The sequence below is a fragment of the Branchiostoma floridae genome, chromosome 4 (genome assembly GCF_000003815.2).
Source record: "Branchiostoma floridae strain S238N-H82 chromosome 4, Bfl_VNyyK, whole genome shotgun sequence".
NCBI lineage: Eukaryota > Metazoa > Chordata > Leptocardii > Amphioxiformes > Branchiostomatidae > Branchiostoma > Branchiostoma floridae.
In genome coordinates this window covers 16,980,691-16,999,374 of record NC_049982.1, presented here as the reverse complement: position 1 = coordinate 16,999,374, position 18,684 = coordinate 16,980,691, and the positions used below count along the sequence as shown (strand labels likewise).

At 41.3% G+C, this 18,684-nt stretch overlaps 2 protein-coding genes across 4 annotated transcripts in view; one reads left to right on the top strand and one right to left on the bottom strand.

Annotated features, from left to right (window-relative positions):
- LOC118413600 (mucin-5AC-like) overlaps positions 1–7,045 on the top strand; it is a 10,250-nt gene extending 3,205 nt beyond the window's left edge. The window contains exons 7-21 of the mRNA XM_035817127.1: positions 360–458; positions 855–1,041; positions 1,445–1,600; positions 1,728–1,914; positions 2,022–2,118; positions 2,268–2,445; positions 2,813–3,039; positions 3,168–3,357; positions 3,936–4,093; positions 4,462–4,639; positions 4,805–4,978; positions 5,298–5,539; positions 5,913–6,140; positions 6,459–6,691; positions 6,830–7,045. Of these exons, the coding sequence (XP_035673020.1) occupies positions 360–458; positions 855–1,041; positions 1,445–1,600; positions 1,728–1,914; positions 2,022–2,118; positions 2,268–2,445; positions 2,813–3,039; positions 3,168–3,357; positions 3,936–4,093; positions 4,462–4,639; positions 4,805–4,978; positions 5,298–5,539; positions 5,913–6,140; positions 6,459–6,691; positions 6,830–6,887 (2,592 nt within the window). The 3' untranslated portion in view covers positions 6,888–7,045. The remainder of the gene's footprint in view (positions 1–359; positions 459–854; positions 1,042–1,444; positions 1,601–1,727; positions 1,915–2,021; positions 2,119–2,267; positions 2,446–2,812; positions 3,040–3,167; positions 3,358–3,935; positions 4,094–4,461; positions 4,640–4,804; positions 4,979–5,297; positions 5,540–5,912; positions 6,141–6,458; positions 6,692–6,829) is intronic.
- A 4,657-nt stretch (positions 7,046–11,702) lies between these two features.
- LOC118414345 (RING finger protein 141-like) lies at positions 11,703–18,102 on the bottom strand. 3 transcript variants are annotated; one of them, XM_035818341.1, is made up of 7 exons: positions 17,842–18,102; positions 15,890–16,171; positions 15,119–15,237; positions 14,320–14,428; positions 13,742–13,935; positions 13,429–13,542; positions 11,703–13,082 (listed from the first exon to the last, which is right to left on the bottom strand). In XM_035818341.1, exons 2-7 carry the CDS (start codon positions 16,067–16,069, stop codon positions 12,929–12,931), a joined length of 870 nt encoding a protein of 289 aa, XP_035674234.1. In that variant the 5' UTR covers positions 16,070–16,171; positions 17,842–18,102; the 3' UTR covers positions 11,703–12,928. The 3 variants fall into 3 exon arrangements, with proteins under 3 accessions (XP_035674234.1, XP_035674235.1, XP_035674236.1); XM_035818342.1 differs by having other exon boundaries at positions 15,890–16,136; XM_035818343.1 differs by having other exon boundaries at positions 15,890–16,131.
- Positions 18,103–18,684: the final 582 nt, after the last annotated feature.

Below are 18,684 nucleotides of genomic sequence, written 5' to 3'. Positions count from 1 at the left end.
ACACACATCATTACCATTGTTCTAGCCCCTACTCTAGCAAGTGTGTGAAGCTGTATGGTGCAAGGACCATTAAAAGGGAGATAGGAACTGCCCTATGCACCGGGTCATTAGTTCAAACGGGTCATTAGTTTAAAAATGTTTCAAGAAAGATCATGTTAGGTGTTGAGCTACAATTTGATCCAATATGAGAAAACTTTGACTTTCTCATTACTGCTGAATATATCAATGTTAATTGCAACACCTTTGCCCAACTCCTTCTGTGGTTGTGGAAGTCTTTGTTTTGTACATATGAAGAAAGTGTTGCTTGAAGGATGAATGATGGTATGTTGAACTGTTTTTCTGTTCCTCCTATCCTTCAGTGCCATGAGTACCACAAAGCCCAGGACCAGTGTTGTGGCCAGTGTATTGCCACTTCTTGCTGTGAAACAAATTTGAATGGAGAGGTCACCAGCCATCCAGTAAGTCATCCCTATCTATTAAAAGCATTTTCATTGTCTGATCAAGGAGCTTATATAACCTCCTTGGTCTGATTGAACGCATATGTCTCCCTGCATAAATTTTAACATCATTGAAAAAATCACAGAAGGCAGCTGCCATGCAATGCCACATCTATGGAATTGGTACTACCGGTAGCAATCATTGCATAAAGGAGTATGGAATCTTCTTCATCGCCTTGTTTAGAAAACAATCATGAGCGGCTCATCAAAACATCTGTTGGTGCACCATGAGTACAGGGTGGAGTGAAATTAACATAACCCATCTCCAAACCCTGGGACCAGGGCACAAGCCTGTTTTCTTAAGACCGTGTCAATGTTATTTGCCAGTTAAGATCTATACATTTTAAAATCTTTCAGATCAACTCAACATGGACACTTCCCACGGATTCCTGCCATGTGTGCACATGCAGCAGCAGTGATGCAGGAGTCTTTGCATTCTGCCCCAGAATGCCATGTGTAGAACACTATCTACCATCCACCTGTCCAGCTGACCGTATCAGGGAGGTCCCAACAGCAGACGGGTGCTGCATTATATCGCAAGCTGGTATAGTATTTCTATACAGTAGAAGCCAGTTAATTGCACAACCAATTACTGCACACTTCTGTTAATTGCACAGAGTCTGCAAATCCCAAACAAGTGCGGTCCAGCTGGATAACTTTGCATTGTTGCACTACACGGATAATTGCACAACATACACTGGCAAATGGGGTGTCCCAAATAAATGGCTTCTACTGTATTATGTTCTGTTGTTTATTGCCCTATTTTTTTTCTAAATCTGAAGATGAATATCATAAAAGTAAGTTTTAAAGACCTTCCCTGCATTTGATGAAATCAATCATGAGTGATCTTGAAGAATGTACAAAATTTGGTCAATGATATAAAAATCAGGATACAGCGATGTCTTGTAACAGTTTAAATGTGCCTACTATTTTTCTGCCTCTTGCAGTGTGTCCAAGTAGTTCCAAGACTTGCCCCCCAAACACTGTAGCCACTACAAGTCAAGACGAGTGTGGCTGTGATGTCATGACCTGTGGTTGCCAGGAGAAACCAGTCTGCTCATGGAGCCCGTGGATGAACTCAGACACACCGTCCAAAAGTCCACGTAAGACTACATTTTTATCTCCTTGCTATAATGGTTATTGTGATCACCTTGCTTATGTTGCTGTGCCCCCTTTGACTGTGTACCCTTTGACATAATATCAACATGTCCCTCTCTGTTCTGTCTCCAGCTGATGATGATGAGACCTATGAGCACCTGCGTGCAGCTGGTTTGGAGTTTTGTTCCCAGCCAAAGGACATCCAATGTCGAAACAGCAAGGCACCTGACTTCCCCTTCAGCACAGTCAAACAGGAAGGCGTGGAGTGTGATGTCAACACAGGACTGCACTGTCTGTCCAGCAACATTCCCAGCATCTGGTGAGAATCTGGTTAAAGTACTCTTTGATGGAACATAAGAAATAAGAATTTGTTTCCATATTGAATATGAAATTGCCGTGGCTAAAGATGCTTTTATATTGACTCAGGGGTCCAGGTACATGCTATGACTATGCTGTGCGTGTCTACTGCTGTGAATCCCCACAGAACAAGTCATGTGTGGACAATTTTGGACAGCCAAGGAAAGTGAGTAATAAACTGTTACATTATACTTTTATATATATTTTAAGGGCAAAAGAAAGCTTTTCAAGAAATTGTTCAGAATACATGTCAGCAGTGTTTATAGAGACAACTACCATGAGATTTTTTAAACCATGTGCCATTGTCTTTTCTAGAATGGAGAGACATGGTATGATGCAGACAACCACTGCAAGCGTACACTCTTCAGCTGTAACTGTGGCCTCATCTCCATGGAGAACACCCTGACTTGTCCTGAGATACAGCCACCAACATGCTTGAATGGCCTTCCACCTGTCAGCGTTGGTGACTGTTGTCCCCAGTACACATGTGGATGTAAGTCTGTTGTAGCATCAATATAAAGCATGCTTGAAATGTTGATGACATAAGTATGATGTTGATCATAAGTTTTGAAGAGTATCATTAGGTAAGAGCAAGGTAAGAGGGGGAAAATATGAGAACTTCATGGTTACATGGTTCTTGATAGCCTATCTACCCTGTCAAGATGACATCACATTGCACTTTTGGTAATTTAAAAGTACATTGGATTTGGTAGTATACTATGTTATGCCATATTGCTGCATGATGGTTAAACCTGTAAGTCATCTGTAGTTAGTTCCAACAGGTACATACAACATGTACAATGCATATATTCAACACAAAGAAACACAATAGAATATATTTTAAACATGTATTTCCTCAGGTATGTGTCGTGGCTATGGAGACCCACATTACCTCAACTTTGATGGGCAGTACTTCATGTTCCAAGGGGATGGACAGTTTGTGCTTGCTCGGCCTATTGGAACCCAGGAGTTTGAGATTGTTGGTGAAAATGGGGAATGTGACCCTCCGGCTGGAACAACAACCTGCACCAATGCTGTCATTGTCAAGTACAAGGGCCATGAGGTCTCTCTCAGGCCTAAACAGAAGGTGCTGAAACTCTATCTCAAGATTGTTGATGCAACATTGTGTTGCAACTTAAATAATACAGTTCAATATTCTCATACATTATGTATTTTTTACATGCAAACTCAATTCATTTGGCACTTGTTTTGTAGGTCTTTATTAATGGATCAGAGTGGAGGCTACCCATCACCTATGAAGGAATGACTGTAGCCACTAAGGGGATTGAGCTGGTATTACAGATCCCAGCACTTGAGGTCACGGCGACTTATGATTGGCTGAGCAGTCAGTTCTTCATCATTGTGCCTCCCAAATTGTTTGGGAACCGTACGGAAGGGTTATGTGGTGAGTGATTATTGTAAGTCGTAGAAACATGATTTGATTAATGATTGAAATTTCGTATGTGATGCACCAAGACTAGGGGTGGGTACCAGCACAGAAAATCTAGGTCTGCACCAGATTACAGAAGTATAGTCACTTAAGTATTATTTTCATATTTTGGAGAGGAAGACAGGAGACTCAGTATAGGTCTCTGTGAGAGTTAAAGATGTTTATTAATAAGTTGTATATGTTGGACTTTTATAGTTATTTTCAGTGCACAAGCACCTAATATGCAGGAAGGGAAAGGAGTCATTCCACAATTGGGTCCTTTTCTCTTGCGACATGGCTTGCAGCCTCATATTGAACCTATGCACCAAATGTTTGTAACCAGTCTCATCACAAGCATTCCTTTATTTGCCCTCTGGAACACACTTGCCATCTGTAAACTCATACTTTTCAAGTGTTTCAATTAAATTTACTGACATCTAAGAAATAGATGATGGCTAGGTAAACCAGCACTCATCCCATCACCATGACTTCCAATTACTGTGGGCTTCATGGTAACTTCTTACCAATGGTCATGACTTATCCATGTTGCACAGGTCGATGTGATAACCTGAAGGATGAATGCAATGATTGTGAGTGCCTGCACCAGTGGAAAGTACCCAACACAGGCCCAGTGGAGTCATCCTGTGGCAAGCCTGAGTGTGCCAGCCCACCATGTCACAAATGTGATGATAGTGTCTGTCAAGTGTTAACAGTAAGAACTTTTTATTTCCTCACCATGACACACATGTGATATTATATGTAAGTACATACTGGTAGTTATAACAAATGCAAAGTTTGCATATATGCTGTCACCAGTGCTGTTCTGTGTCACAGACTTTAGGGATGTGGTAGACAGCACAAGAGGAGTGCATGGGAAGTGTGAATTTGTGTTGAAAATGTACATGATTAAAATCACCTTGCTTTTTCTAAGTTCCATGGGGCAAAACATGCATTCTATATTATCCTTTGACTCTCTGTGACGTTGTCTGTGGTACTGATGACTTCTATTGCAAAAAAAAAAAATATTATGCCACACAGAGGTAACAGGGTGCTTTGTCTGATTCTGTTTTTGCTTGACAGGATCCCGTTGGACCATTTTCATCCTGCCATACCATTGTGCCTGTTGACACCTACCACCAGGCATGTCTGTATGACACACAACATTGTGCTACAGAATGTAGCGCTCTGTCAGCATATGCCTCCGAATGCTTGCGGTTGGGGGTCTGTCTGGATTGGAGGGGGAAGGCCAACAATTGCTGTAAGTCAAAATTACCAGAATGTGTTTATCACACAGAACCTCATCAGTTTTATTTGATGAATGAATGTGTCCTATAATCAAATTAACAGCAACCTACATTTCAGTACCTGGGATAGCTATTTCGTCATGTGTCTGAAATCTTAGCTCTTACCTATATATCTGCAGCTCTTAGCTGTGGGAGTGGTGCTGTGTACAAAGCCTGCAGCTGTGAACAGACCTGTGACAGCAAGGACATTGCTGGCCAGACTGACTGTGCTACACCAACTGAAGGCTGTTTCTGTGAGGATGGGCTGGTGCTCCATTCACAGACTGGAGTATGTGTGACCCCTGACACATGTTGTAAGTTTTATCCACTTTTATTGATGATTAGTTATGATCTTATTTTTATGCCTCTCATATGTTATACAATGTTTACACCTTTAGCATTATATGCCTACAAATTGATGTTATCATATGATCAAACTGTAGCAGTGAACTAACCATGTTGAACTAAGCATGGATGAAGAACTAAGAATATAGCAAAGGACATGGGCCAAGTATAAGAAAGCATGTTTATAATGTATAACATTTTGTACCCATTGAGAGAGTCATACCAAGGAGTCTATATTTAGACACAGATAGAGGTATTCATTGCTTTCTTGTCTGTGTTGTGTGACAGATGGCTGTGTGGATGAGTACAACATGCCCCGCAGACTGGGCGAGTGCTGGACTCCCTACGGTAACAGCTGTCAGCTGATCTGCTGCACCGGGCACAACCAGCTGACCCACCAGAATAAGACATGCCCCCCTCAGCAACATTGTGCCACCGGTTTCATGACAACAATAGTAGAGAACTCCTGCTGCCGTGAAGTCCAGTGCTCACAGATGGACGTCTGTGTCCACAACAACCTGACCTATCAGGTAATTACAAAATTGTAGAATACACAGCATCACTTTTCTAGGAAGTTTACACTGTCAGAGCAAAAAGGTACAGTTCAACATACATTTGAGAAGTCAGGTTGAAAGTTGTTTACTTGGATTGCCCTTGGCTTGATCCATTGTGTTCCAGTTTCTAGTGAGCTGTATGCAACATGCCCTTGAAAATCTATATAAGTAGCAGAGCAGGAATACGTATTGTCAGAACCACCTGCTGTCAGGCTGAATGTCTTAAATTTAGAAAAGCAAATTGAAATATTGAGTCCTTTATCCTCCTTCATAACTGCAGGATCTTTTTTTTAATCTTCAGATAAAATCATGTGCAATACATGTAAGGTTTGGTGGTTGCTTTTAACAGGTGGGCAACTCCTGGAGTGAAGGCATGTGTGAGACATGTGAGTGTACAGAGGACATTGATGTGGATACACAGTTCCGCACCATCAGCTGTCGTAGGAAGGACTGTCCACATGTGGAGGAGGCGTGCCCTGTGGGGTACACACTGACCACCAGCAGTGACCGCTGTGGCTGCACACAGGTTAACTGTACTCAGAAACAAATCTGTGTGCACCTCAACATAGAACACCAGGCAAGATGGGTTACATCTTTTTACAAAAGCAACAGTAGGATAATGTGTTCTGTACATCTTAACACATTTTATCTGCTGGCAGGGTGATCGACTTAATTGCTTGTTTTACAATAGAAGCAGAAGTTGTTATGGTGAACAAATCTCTGCAGAGAATTACCACAACAAAGACATTTGATTTGCAACCAGAATTGTGGTGAATCCAAGGTAGAATTTCCAATTCAAAGCATGCTTCTGGTACAAGGATGCTGTGCATGTGGAGTACAGAACTTCTTGTGTATTCAGCTATTCTAAATGTGCATGTATGTCTCACACTTGTAGGTTGGGACACCTGGAATGAAGGGCAGTGTAAACAGTGTACCTGTGAAAACACAGTGGACCTTGGAACTGGTTTTCACCTGGTGCAGTGTGTGGACCTCTCAGCTCTGTGCCCAGCTGTGGAGAAGTCCTGTCCTATTGGCTACACAAAGACTGTCCTGTTGGACCAGTGCGGCTGTGAACATGTCAACTGTACACAGGAGCCTGTCTGTGTGCATGGCAATATCACTTACCAAGTAGGCTTTCACTATATCATTCTTCCATTATGTCCTGATGTTATTACATGTAACTAGACCAATGAAATATGCTCCAGTAAAACTGAAGACTCCATTGATAACCATTTCATTTTGAGCAGAGATTCTTCTATTCCACAGATCGGGTCAGCATGGACTGAAGGTGCCTGTTTGGAATGTGTTTGCACACCTGAGATAGATCTGACCACCAACTTCCATGTCCTGAACTGTGAGCCCAGGCCATGCCCTGCTGTGGACATGACCTGTCCTATTGGTTATGACCTGATTATCAGCAAGGATGAGTGTGGCTGCGGCCATGGAAACTGCAGACGTAAGAATGTGTGTCTGTACCAGAACATGGAGTTTGGGGTAAGTACATGTCATGTGTACCTCACTTTGACGTACAATGTAATTTTCTTTTTGTGTGTGTGTGTGTGTGGGGGGGGGGGGGGGGTTCTGACACTAAGCTGTGAACAAGTACCCTTTCTTTTGTACTCAGGTTGGAACTGTGTGGACTGAAGAACCCTGTGCTAAGTGTGAATGCACCCCAGACGTGGACCAGAACAGTGGCTTTCATGTAGTACGGCGTTCCAAACGTCGCACAGTCTGCCCTCCACCTGACACTTGCTCTGTTGGCTACAGTAAGGTCATTTCTGTTGACGAGTGTGGCTGTGAGCTTGTCAACTGTACCCAGGAGCAAGTCTGTGTACATCTGGGTGCTGCATATCAGGTAGAGTAAATCTTAGCTTGCCCACTTATTAAGTACATTTAATACTCTAAGATAGAAGGCATTTGAGCAGCAAGGCCATCATCTAATATTCTTTTTTCATCCAAAATTTGATTAGGTACAATCAACTTGGTAATTTATAGAGTTGGATTTAATGTTCTCATGTGTGCAGTAGTAAGATCCATGTCTGTTCATGGTGTTTACATTGACCATAACATTTGTTTGTCTAAGCATCAGACTCTTGTCAAGTTGAGTAGGTTGGGATTCTGACAAATGGAAAAGAATTCATCTGTAATGTAATTACCAGAAGATAGAAGGCTCATTCCCACACACAGCAGTTCACATGGATTTTAACATTTTGAGCTATATTCCTACTGTAGATTGGATCCAGCTGGAATGAAGGAGCCTGTGATCAGTGCCAGTGCACAAATGACCGTGACCAGGTCACACAGTTCTACCAGGTACATTGTGTGCAGCGCAGCTGTCCCTATGTGGAGGAAAGCTGTCCTGTGGGCTACGGCATTTCCATCACGAAGGACGAATGTGGCTGCAGCCTTGTCAACTGTACTCGTAAGCAGGTCTGTGTGCATCACAACACGGAGCATCAGGTAAATTCATGTATAATCTCACTAAATTGACAGGCAAATCCTTCCCACAACAAAATTATTCTACAGCTACACAAAACACAGTTTTCAGTCCTAATAATAATGTCCATTTTCTTTGGTAGATTGGATCCACATGGAATGAGGGTCCCTGTGAGCGCTGTGATTGTACAGACGAATGGGACAGGGCAACTGGGTTCCACTGGGTGGAGTGTGTGGACCTTTCCTCCTTGTGCCCAGCTGTGGAGAAGTCCTGTCCTATTGGCTACACAAAGACTGTCCTGTTGGACCAGTGCGGCTGTGAACATGTCAACTGTACACAGGAGCCTGTCTGTGTGTACCAGGATACAGTTCATCAGGTTCGTGCAATTGTACTATTCAGTGGAAAGCTCTTGTCATAACTTTCAGCACCAAGGATAGTTCCAGCCATCAGACCAAAGGATGTTACCATGGAAATGTGCCAAAGGATTTTGATGTTAAACTCTACTCCTCTTGGTCTTGTGTATCAAATATACAACATTCTCTTTGCTACATAGCACAGTAACCAAATTGTTATTTGGTGCTCAAAGGCTACAAAAGTAGGGAGAGGGTTAAAATACCTTGATTTGGGGGATGGCTTTACTAATTCAGAGTTGGGATGTTATGTTAAATCATTGCATTTTGTTAGTATCTTAAGTTTAAACTAAATACATAGTAGAAGCTCATTCTTAAAACTGCCACTGTAGGAAACTCATACCTTTTGGGATGTTTATGTGTAGGTTGGTTCCAGCTGGAATGACGGCCCTTGTCAGCTGTGTCGGTGCACAGTACAAATAGATACGACAACTGGCTTTCATCACATCGACTGTCTGAACAGGACAAGCCTGTGCCCTCCTGACCCCCAGACCGCCTGCCCTCTTGGCTACAGCAAGACTGTCCACGAGGACGAATGTGGATGCAAGCATGTCAACTGCACTCGGGAACCTGTCTGCGTGCAACTCAACATCACCTACCCAGTATGTAAATGTGTTCCACAATCCATGCACCTGGTCTTGTGCTTTTGTCATCTTTCACTCACTAAAACTTTCAACCTTGATTTCACAGATTCTACACTACAGTATTACATATATCTCTTCTCCTGTCCATAGGTTGGTACAGAGTGGACTGATCAGAGTGACCACTGCAGGACCTGCTCATGTAGCTGGATGAATGGTCAGCCAGTGGAGCAGTGCATGACCAGACCCTGTCCATCACTCATCCCCCCAAGAAACTGCCCAGTGGAGCTGCTGAAGGAAGTTAATACTACCGATGGATGCTGCAAGGTGTATGATGATACCAACTGTAAGTAGGAAACATCTCCTTGTTGCCTTATGTTGGATGAAAAAAATAAAAAGCCAAAATCAATTCAAACAAGAGGAGCTAATTAACTCATTTCCATCAACTTAGTCTTAACTTGTCTTAACCTTGTTTCCTTTAAACTACTTAAAAATTGTCTTCCTCTTTTTGCATTTTAATTGATAGTTAGAATAAACTGGTTCTACAGCTAGATCTCTTTTGCACATCAATTTACAGCTAGGATATAAAAACTCTCTCCAGCAAGATTTCTCCAGATGCCGGATGGCTGTCTGAAACGTCTAACCGTTTACAAAATCATATCCAGTTGCTTAAGTAATTGCTTTTTGGTGTATCTTATTACCTCGATGTCGAACCTTCATTGACGAGCCAAAATCAAAGTTTAGGCCCTGACAAGAATTTGCACAGATGATCCCTGTACAAATGTACCTTTCTCAGTCTTGCTTACTTATGACTCTTATGTAATACATTTGGTTTCGCCTGTCAACAGGTAGGGAAAGCTGTAAAGTATTTACCAAAGAGGAGACCCTGCAGATTGATGAGTGCACCAGTGTTAGCACGGTCAACACCACATGGTGCGAGGGAAGGTGCAGGTCCAGCGTCATGTACCAAGGTGAGAGACACCTGTTCATACATGCATACCTCGTCTTTGAGAAGAACCATGTCTCAAGCAAGTTAAAGATGGCCACTCTTACGAAAAAGAGTTGGGGTCCTTCCCAATTTGAGTGGATCAAACCTTAAGGTGCACTCTCACTGCACTTGCCTTAAGCTTGTGTCACTCCGGGGATCGTTCACTGCATCACTGCTTTGTTATTTTCTCCAATTTTTTATAATTTAGATATTGCATAATACGTAAAAGTATGACTTAGAAGATGACAAGATACACAAAAAAGTAAGAAAATTCATTCTTTATTTCTGAAATTCGTTGAGTATCTTTCGAACTCCGCAGTGACGCAAGCTTGACACAAGTGCAGTGAGAGTGCACCTTTACAGTTTGGTCTTACACAGCTACGACTAAAGGAATCACTGGTTAATAAATGCAAGAAAAGCAATGCGTATTATTTAGAAATGTATCTATTGTTCTCCTAGTCCTAGAGCATGGAATTCAGGTTAAAGTAAATATATTTTGGTACAGTCATAACATGTAGTCTGTGCAACACAAACTCCGTGTGGCCGGGGCTGTAACTGGATGGATGTTGGGCAAGCCAGAATAAGCAATTATATTTAATTAGGCATAATGGAGGGTCAGAAATCAGATCTACCTGGACTGCAGCTGTGTAGAGAATATCAGATGTTTTATATCATCCCAGGTATCAACCCAAACTTGTTTAGATTACAGTACATGCTCAAACAAGCCATTATTTTTTGGTCAAGCCTACTCAAAATCTTATTCTGTTGGATAAGATCACATGTGTGATATAGAAATCTCTTTTCTTCACAGCACATGACATGAACCATGAGTGCACATGCTGTCAGGACAAGGCCTGGACAGATGTGGCTGTCCCCATGCAGTGTACTGATGGCACCTCTACTACCTACAACTATCGAAGGATAGATGCCTGCTACTGTGACACATGTCAGGAGGCAAAGCCTTCTTCTTAAGACATACAGGGTTCTCAGTATGCTTTCCTTTATCAAGAACCTGTTTAAGCCAACCAAGAAAACACTTTGCACTATTGATGTTTTAGTTAGTTTAGGAATGGTATTTAAGGATAATTCAATCTCTTGAACTGGATATTATTTGGAGATTATTTTCAGACATTTTGAGTGACATTCATCACTAGAATGAACTGGCAGAATGAGTTAATACTGGTTCATAAGATGTAATTAGAAAAAAACAGTTGAACATAGCTAAGTCACTAAATGGTATTGCTACAGTCATACTGTGGTGTTTTTATTGGTATCAGATTTTCAGAGTCCATGTTAATACTATCGCACTTATCAAACTCTTAAACAAAGTTCTCATAATGATTGCTTGAATTGTAGTCCTTCACTTGTTACAAACACAGTAAAAGCTGTAATTATTTTGCTCAAAATACGGAGTCCACATCTTTTAGGGTTGAAATGTAGGGTACTGTGTTGCAATCCTGGTCTTTTAGTTTTAAAAAAAGTACCCTTTTCTACATTCTCTAATAAACCTGTGTCCTATTCTGGCACTTAAGTATCATGGAACTTGAATATGTACCCCAATAGATTATAATGTTTAATGTTTTGTGCATTTTGTTGCGATGTAAACAGGATGGAAATATGCCAAGCAATATTACTGTTGTTATCAAACTTACCATTGATTGGTTACCAGCATGGCAAGTTTTAATCCTTGTCCTTGTCAGGATTGATCAACAAACAACAAATATATCTGTTTATCTTTTATTTCTCTGTTTTATCTTGTGCCAGATTTCACAATGTATTACATTGTCAGAACAGTGGATCCTAGTATTCTAACACTTTGACCAGATATTTCAGCCAAGAATGCGATATTGCTCTCTATGTATTGGTAAAATCAATAGGTCATACATTACTTTACACACAACATAATGGTCTTTGTTATTGCTATAGCAGTCAATACAGACCATCACAGGCAAACTGTCAATTTGTGACAATGTATGGAAGCTTTTGCTTGTTTCAAAGACATTATATACAATGCATGTCCATGCTATTTCAGGTATTCTCCATTTCTGAAATTCATCACTCCCTATGTTAACGTCTGACTGCAGAAAAGTAATGTCTATACCATATCATCATATCTTTTTAAATTAGTAACTTAGTTTCTCTTTCACTTACATTCAAACACTTTTTGTCACCCTACATTACTTACAATAACTCTCATGTCACCAATGTTTAGATCTTGGATTAAATCAATGTAATGCATAGACGTATAGCTGACATGTCTTGTGTTAAAAAGGCATAATGTAAGCATGCTGTCTCACCACCACTATTTTGAAAGAAACATCTTGCCCAGCTTTTGTTTGTACACGATATCACACAACATTCCTTTCTAGCAAAAAAAAATCACAATCTCCTCACTTCAACTACACTAAACTAACTTGATTACACCCAAGCTGACATAGTAAGCTTCCAGAGCTGTTTTATACACCCTGAGCATCAGTAACCTCTAGGATTGACTCCTATTGCTGCCTAATTTGCATTTGAAAAGCATAATACATGTATTCACTTTATGAATAACAATGGTATGACGAAATGAATGTAAGATATTGCTTATATAGAGAGATTAATTCCCAGTGTGGAGAAACCATGACTTTCAGACACGGATGAAGATCAACAGCCTCAATGTATAATCCATTTGGGTATATACATCATGCACATGACCAAAATTGGTATGGAAATTCACATGTTATGAAGTGAAAGGTCTTGCTCTTGCTACTTGCTATGGATCCAGACATGTCCCTTTATAAAGGGAATATGTCACACAAATCATCCTTTTTCTACAAGCAGAAAGTTGCAACTTAAGCACTGAAAGTCGGCTGATTTTATGACAGTCTCAACTGACTAGTGACCACTGATTCTTGTGGTAAAATATGCATGTATTATTATCAAGAGCTCATGCCAGATATTCATTTATCACTTCAATTTCTGACTTCCATTGCCGTTGCCCTCAGTGACACCCATTAGATAGTCTCTGATTTCCTGACTGTCCGGCATGTCCGGCATTACCCAGGAGTCCTTGGGGTCATTCCGCCCACGACAGTTCGGGCATGTGTTATGTATGACATTCCTGCAGAAACAGATGAACACTTCCATAGTGGGAATGCAACTGGCCAAGTGGCAATGCCAGCTAGCTAAATTGAGTATTTGAGATGAGAAAAACTGAGAGTATTCAGATACTGGGAAAGAAGCAACCTGGTTTGTATTCTTTCTACATAAATCTTACCAGCCTCAACATCACAATTCTGTTGAAGCCAATACTGTAAGAACAGTTGTGCGTGCAACTTGAAGTCTGCATTTTCCATTGATTGCGACAGACTTTGATACCTTGCCGTTTTGTAGTCACAAACTGCAACAACCACAAGTACCAATTGCAAGGAAGTACTGTACTGCAAAGAGACAAGAAGTGTACATACCATTTGTCGATGCACTCCTGACAGAAACTGTGTGTACAGGGAAGGATGACCTCTGACCTCCTGTCCATACATATACAGCATTCGTTGTCATCTTCTTCCTGCATAGACTGCAGTCTGGAAATGTGGGAAACATTAGGGACATGAACTTGAGTTTGAATCTGACATGAGGATGACATTCCTAGATTGTAATTGATAAGGTACACTTAAAATAGCTTATGAGTGACAAAAATCATTAAACAGTAACTTTTACATGCCTGCATACATTATGTGTGTCCTTATGTCTGTTGTAGCAGGTATGACAACACAAACCTACCCTGTAAAGATGATGGAGGCCTGCAACTCAGCAGGGGTCTCCTCCTCACCCGTGCCATCCCCTCCTGTACTCGGCTCTTTCCCCTGCTTGCCTACCGCAGCCTCGGCCTGCTGCAGAACTGTGTTGTACACGGCGATGAACTGTCTCAGGTTCAGCAGCCGCGTGGACTCTATTCTTCCACAAACAGAGTCAATCTGCCACAGGGAAGCAGGGACGTTAGCACCATCTTCATTTGTAGTAGAATAAGGTCAGTACATTGGAAAATTGAATAAGATCACACTTTTTTGAGCTGTATAGAATATGCTGTACACATCAGCAGGTGGTCACTTGTAATTATGCACCAATTCAACCATGGCCGTCCAATTATCTGGCACCATGTATCATTCATAGGCTGCCACGTTTCAGAACAAGTTTAAACCTACACTTGTCATCATAACATGATGTGACTTAAAAACCAATGGTGTGAGTAGATACAATGCAACCAAAAAAAATTAAGACAACAAGATGGAAACTGTTCTTCAAAAAATAATTCCAATGAAGCAAAGAGGCTCTGTATATCTTAGAAATGTTAACTTTACCTTTAAACATCTAATTCTGACAGTCGCCTTCCAAAGTGCCCCTTCATCTGTGCCCTTCTTAATTGTGAATACCAGGTGCTTACCCTGCACCTCACTGAACGTCTTGGTTCTGCAAACGGAGAGAACACTTCCTGTTAGATCTGAACTATCTGTTTTGCATGGACATCCACTACAAGAGACAAGGAACATGATACAAGCACAGCATCAAAGTTCAAAGGTCCTCAGCAGCCATATTGCTAAACAACACTTTCAAATGAATTTTTTTTTACTCAGGCACCAAGACTGCATGCCATCCAGTTCCAGGGTTTTCATTTTTAATAGCTTTTCTGCCAATGTTTCCTAGGATATGAAACATGTTCAAGCCTACTTTATTAGAATCTTTTTTATGAATCTTTGTCATCCTCCACATTACAGATTGTGTTGATATACATGTACAATAAAATGCAACTAGCTGTTTACAGCAGTAGTTTACATCATTAGTAATAATAGATGTACAGGGTAGTATATTTCCTCTTTTTACGCTTGCAGCTAGATGTGCAAAGAGTTGGGTGTGACAGGTCATTCAGTGTAATATAAACATCAGCTGCTGTGCCAATTGTGCCTACGAAGCTGGTGTGTTACGCCGAAGGGCAGTTATACCAGCTATAAAGGATACAGATAGGGTGCATAGGCATATACATTGGGAAGCAGATTATTAATGTTACAGCCATAAATTCCATTCTTCTATTGTAAGATCCCAGCAACTTTTCTTGATATCAGTGCTAAAGTACACCAGGTTAAGTGAAGAATCTGTTCCTACACTTCATTCAGCTCCTTCACTGCATCCTGTAGGTCCTTGTAATCCAGCACTGCAATCTTCCTCAAGATAGCTGCATGCTTCTGCAGCCGGCCCTGAACTGCAAGTACCATATCAGAACCCTGTGGCAGGGGAGAAACACAACATTGGGTATCCGTGACCATATTCACTGTCTGGTGTCCAGCACATTTATCTGTCCAAATCAGTGCTTCCCTGCTGAACGGTCAGACACTTGTTAACAAAAGCTTGAGTGGCAGAATATTTGCCCAATATATCATAAAGTAAGAGGTCTTACCACGTGAGACAAAGTAAAATTTGATCACATAGTAAGTGGTCGAGCATCAGACTAAGGATGAAACACAATACTTTTTCATTAGCTTATTTTAAACAGTGCTATGCAGCTTCGCTACTAATTGCATGTTTCGCCAAGCACAACAGGTAACGCTACTTTTCTCGATAAGTGTGTTTTGTTCTGTTAGTTGCAGAGGTTTGACAAAGAGAATTACGCCTAAAGCTCCCTCATACATGGGGCTGTACCTCACCATCCCAAATGATGTAACTATGCAATCCCTTACAACATGTCCAAGTTGGGGTCGACCCTAGCTAGACATTGCCAGAATTGTGGTCCGGCCTATTGATGGCCAAGCCGCAGGATTACAATACCGTTTGTGCCACAAAGCTCAAAGGATCTGAAAAGTGGGAGGGCAGGTAGAAGCATTACTTCGTAAGGCTACTCCCATCCTGCCCGCACCCACCCACACTTGATGTACATACCTGCCGTAGTTTACTCTGCAGGTAACTCTGCAGGTACACGCCTGCGTCCCCCTCCTGGGACTGGGTGCTGGAGATGGACTCCAGCTCGTGTTCGGGAGAGCGTTCCTCTTCTGCACCCTCGTGCCACATTTCATCCGAATCGTCATAGAAATAGTGTTCCTGGGACTGATCCTGTCCCATAGCCTCTGTGTCTGCACCTCCTGCTGTGCAGCTCCTCAACTTGTACTACCAGTACAGTGGACCTGACCTGGACATGGGGGTAACACTGTCTGAAGATCTGTCCTGAAATATTACAGCATGATAATAGCAGCAGTAGAAACAAGGCATTCAGTGTGTGGGTACAACATAAGATTACTGAATGCTGGCAAGCTGGCAACATAATGTTTGACATTGTTGTAATAGCTAAAAGTGGATCTGAATAAAGTCAAAGTCAAAGTCATAAATATGATACTAATGGTAACAGTAATGGGAATGGACCTAATCCCAACATATGTACTAAGCAAATGTGCACCACTTCTGTTAAGATATGACATTTAAGAAACATTAGCCTCAATCTTGTATATACTTCTAACTGAAAAAAAAGCTTCACATGTATTGATTGTCCATGTTTTAGTGCTTTGTGCTGATGCATTATGGTAGACAGAAGCGACAGTTGGTTATACGTTCCAGCACAAAAGGTACGCCCTTACTTTGAACTATGAAAAACAAGCATTTGAAACATGAAAAAGAACACTGCACTATTTTTGTTGTTGTCACAACCAAATCCAATTTTTCCATTATGCCACTCAGTACTGTGGGACTTGCAAAGTTTGAAAAAATGCTTTCTGGTGCCTGTTCTGCTCCTTGGGTACGAGACCTAGATGGAGCCTTCTGTTTAACAGCAACAAATTCTACTGATTACCATGTAGAAAAGAAATATGAAACTTTCTAGATGTCATTTCTGATTTTCTTATTGCACATATTCATTTTTTAATATGGACATAATGCTTTTCCCGTTAGTGTTCATATGACTTTGAATCCCGTGACCATGGAGAAGTCGTTCTGGTTCTGGATATGTACTGGGCAATACCCCTTTTGTTGGGGATAAAGCGCCAAGGAACTGGGGCTGTACAGTTATTATGTTGCTGGCTCCTCAGGTGTTCTCTCTGAACTTGTCAGGTTCTGATATAGTGGTCACAGCGTATAGTAATAGCTTCCAATCTTAAACTGTTCGTGGAATACAAGTGTCTGTAACAGCTTAGTCCACTGCTGTTGGTACTCATGATTCATGGTCATGCATGTATAATGCTGCAAGGCTTGTTTTTCTAACAATGGCTTAGGTCCCAATTCCCAACCCAGGCCCAGCCGGGTAACTTTCATAAATTAAAGATATGATATAAAAGGCAACAAGACACACAGGACGTAAACAAAATTAGTCATAAGCATAATTTGTGTATATCCCTTGGTAAATACTTTTATTTTTCATTTCCGCAAACATCCTGGCTGGGCCCCAGTTTGAAATGGAACTAAGCCTATATATGTTGGTATCAGGGCTATGTCGGGATCAGGACCGTTCCCCTTAGTTATATGTAATGTTACATGTATATGCACCAAAGAAAACCCCCTGGTTACATAATAATTGCACCTGTAATTATGCACACCTGACTTTAAGCTGCGACATGGCTACGTTTGTCCCGAGTACTGTGTTTTGTGCATTCTAATGTCAACGAATTTCCTGCAATATATGCCATCTTTCAAACAACATGTCCGATTTTAATATCCTTAACAGCACACTAATATAACACCTGCATGTGACTGTGACCTAATATTACACAACCTCGTAGCAATATTTCCTCACCAGTCTAATGTCCAAAAGGAGACTTCCCATCACGTTTGTACTTTTAAGGAGTGTTGGGTCGCGGATGAATGTTGTGTACCGCTTGTTTTTGTGTACATGCACAGCTGTTACGTACCTGAGTATGTTTTGTCAGCAGCGCAGGTTGGCTCCTTGTGCACCTTAACTGACGTGCGCGTGCAGACCTAACACAACCAGCTTTCTAACCCATGATGTCGCAATTATAGCGTACTTCTATGTTCCTGACATTTGCACCTTGCAGACAGTTCGTAGATGTTACAACAACGACATGAAAATGACCGATCAGCTGGGAAAACAACAGGTATGGAGGTCCCGGGAGCTACGTGTGATTTAACCTCTGACCCTTTATGTGCACACGTCATGATAACACGCTGCACAACAAAAATGACGTCACAAGACCCTCGCATGAAATTAAAAATTTTGGCGCGAAATATATATTTCTCAACCGCTCAGTTTTCTATGGGTTTTCTCTGTAGGAAAATGTTGGGGTTAGCTGTTGAAAAACATTGAAATATTTTCTAACTTACCAAAATGTGTAGCTTAGACATTTAACGTTAACGTTACCTTTATTACCGCCAAGGAGGTTAAACCTCCTTGTTTACCGCCATGAAAAATGGAATGATGTTTTTGGGGTATATTATATCATATCTCAAGATCCGCTGGAAAGATTGCGATGGTGTTTTCATCAAGTGGGTAGGTGGCATAATTTGGATGTTGAAGGTCGATTTTGAGCACCTGTTGATTGACCTTACTACAGTAGGAAATTTTACATTACTTTGGCGCTGAATTCTCTGTGGTCGTAATGTTTTGGTGGCGAATACCTGTTGCCAAAAACTTTAAGCGGTGTAAATTTGGTCCTCCTAGGAGTTTGCTGTGGCCCTGTAGGGTCGCTTTACTCTCCAAGCAGAGGTTAGGCTCCGGCTGTTTTTGTAACGTTTTT

Excerpts from the sequence above, each read along its gene's own strand:
- LOC118414345 (XM_035818341.1), bottom strand. The coding sequence starts at position 16,069 with ATGGGACAGGATCAGTCCCAGGAACACTATTTCTATGACGATTCGGAT. Across the intron at positions 14,429-15,118 it reads GTGAAGGAGCTGAATGAAGT|AACCAAGACGTTCAGTGAGG; the intron begins GTAGGAACAGAT and ends CTCCGTTTGCAG. Across the intron at positions 13,936-14,319 it reads TCAGAATTAGATGTTTAAAG|ATTGACTCTGTTTGTGGAAG; the intron begins GTAAAGTTAACA and ends TCCCTGTGGCAG.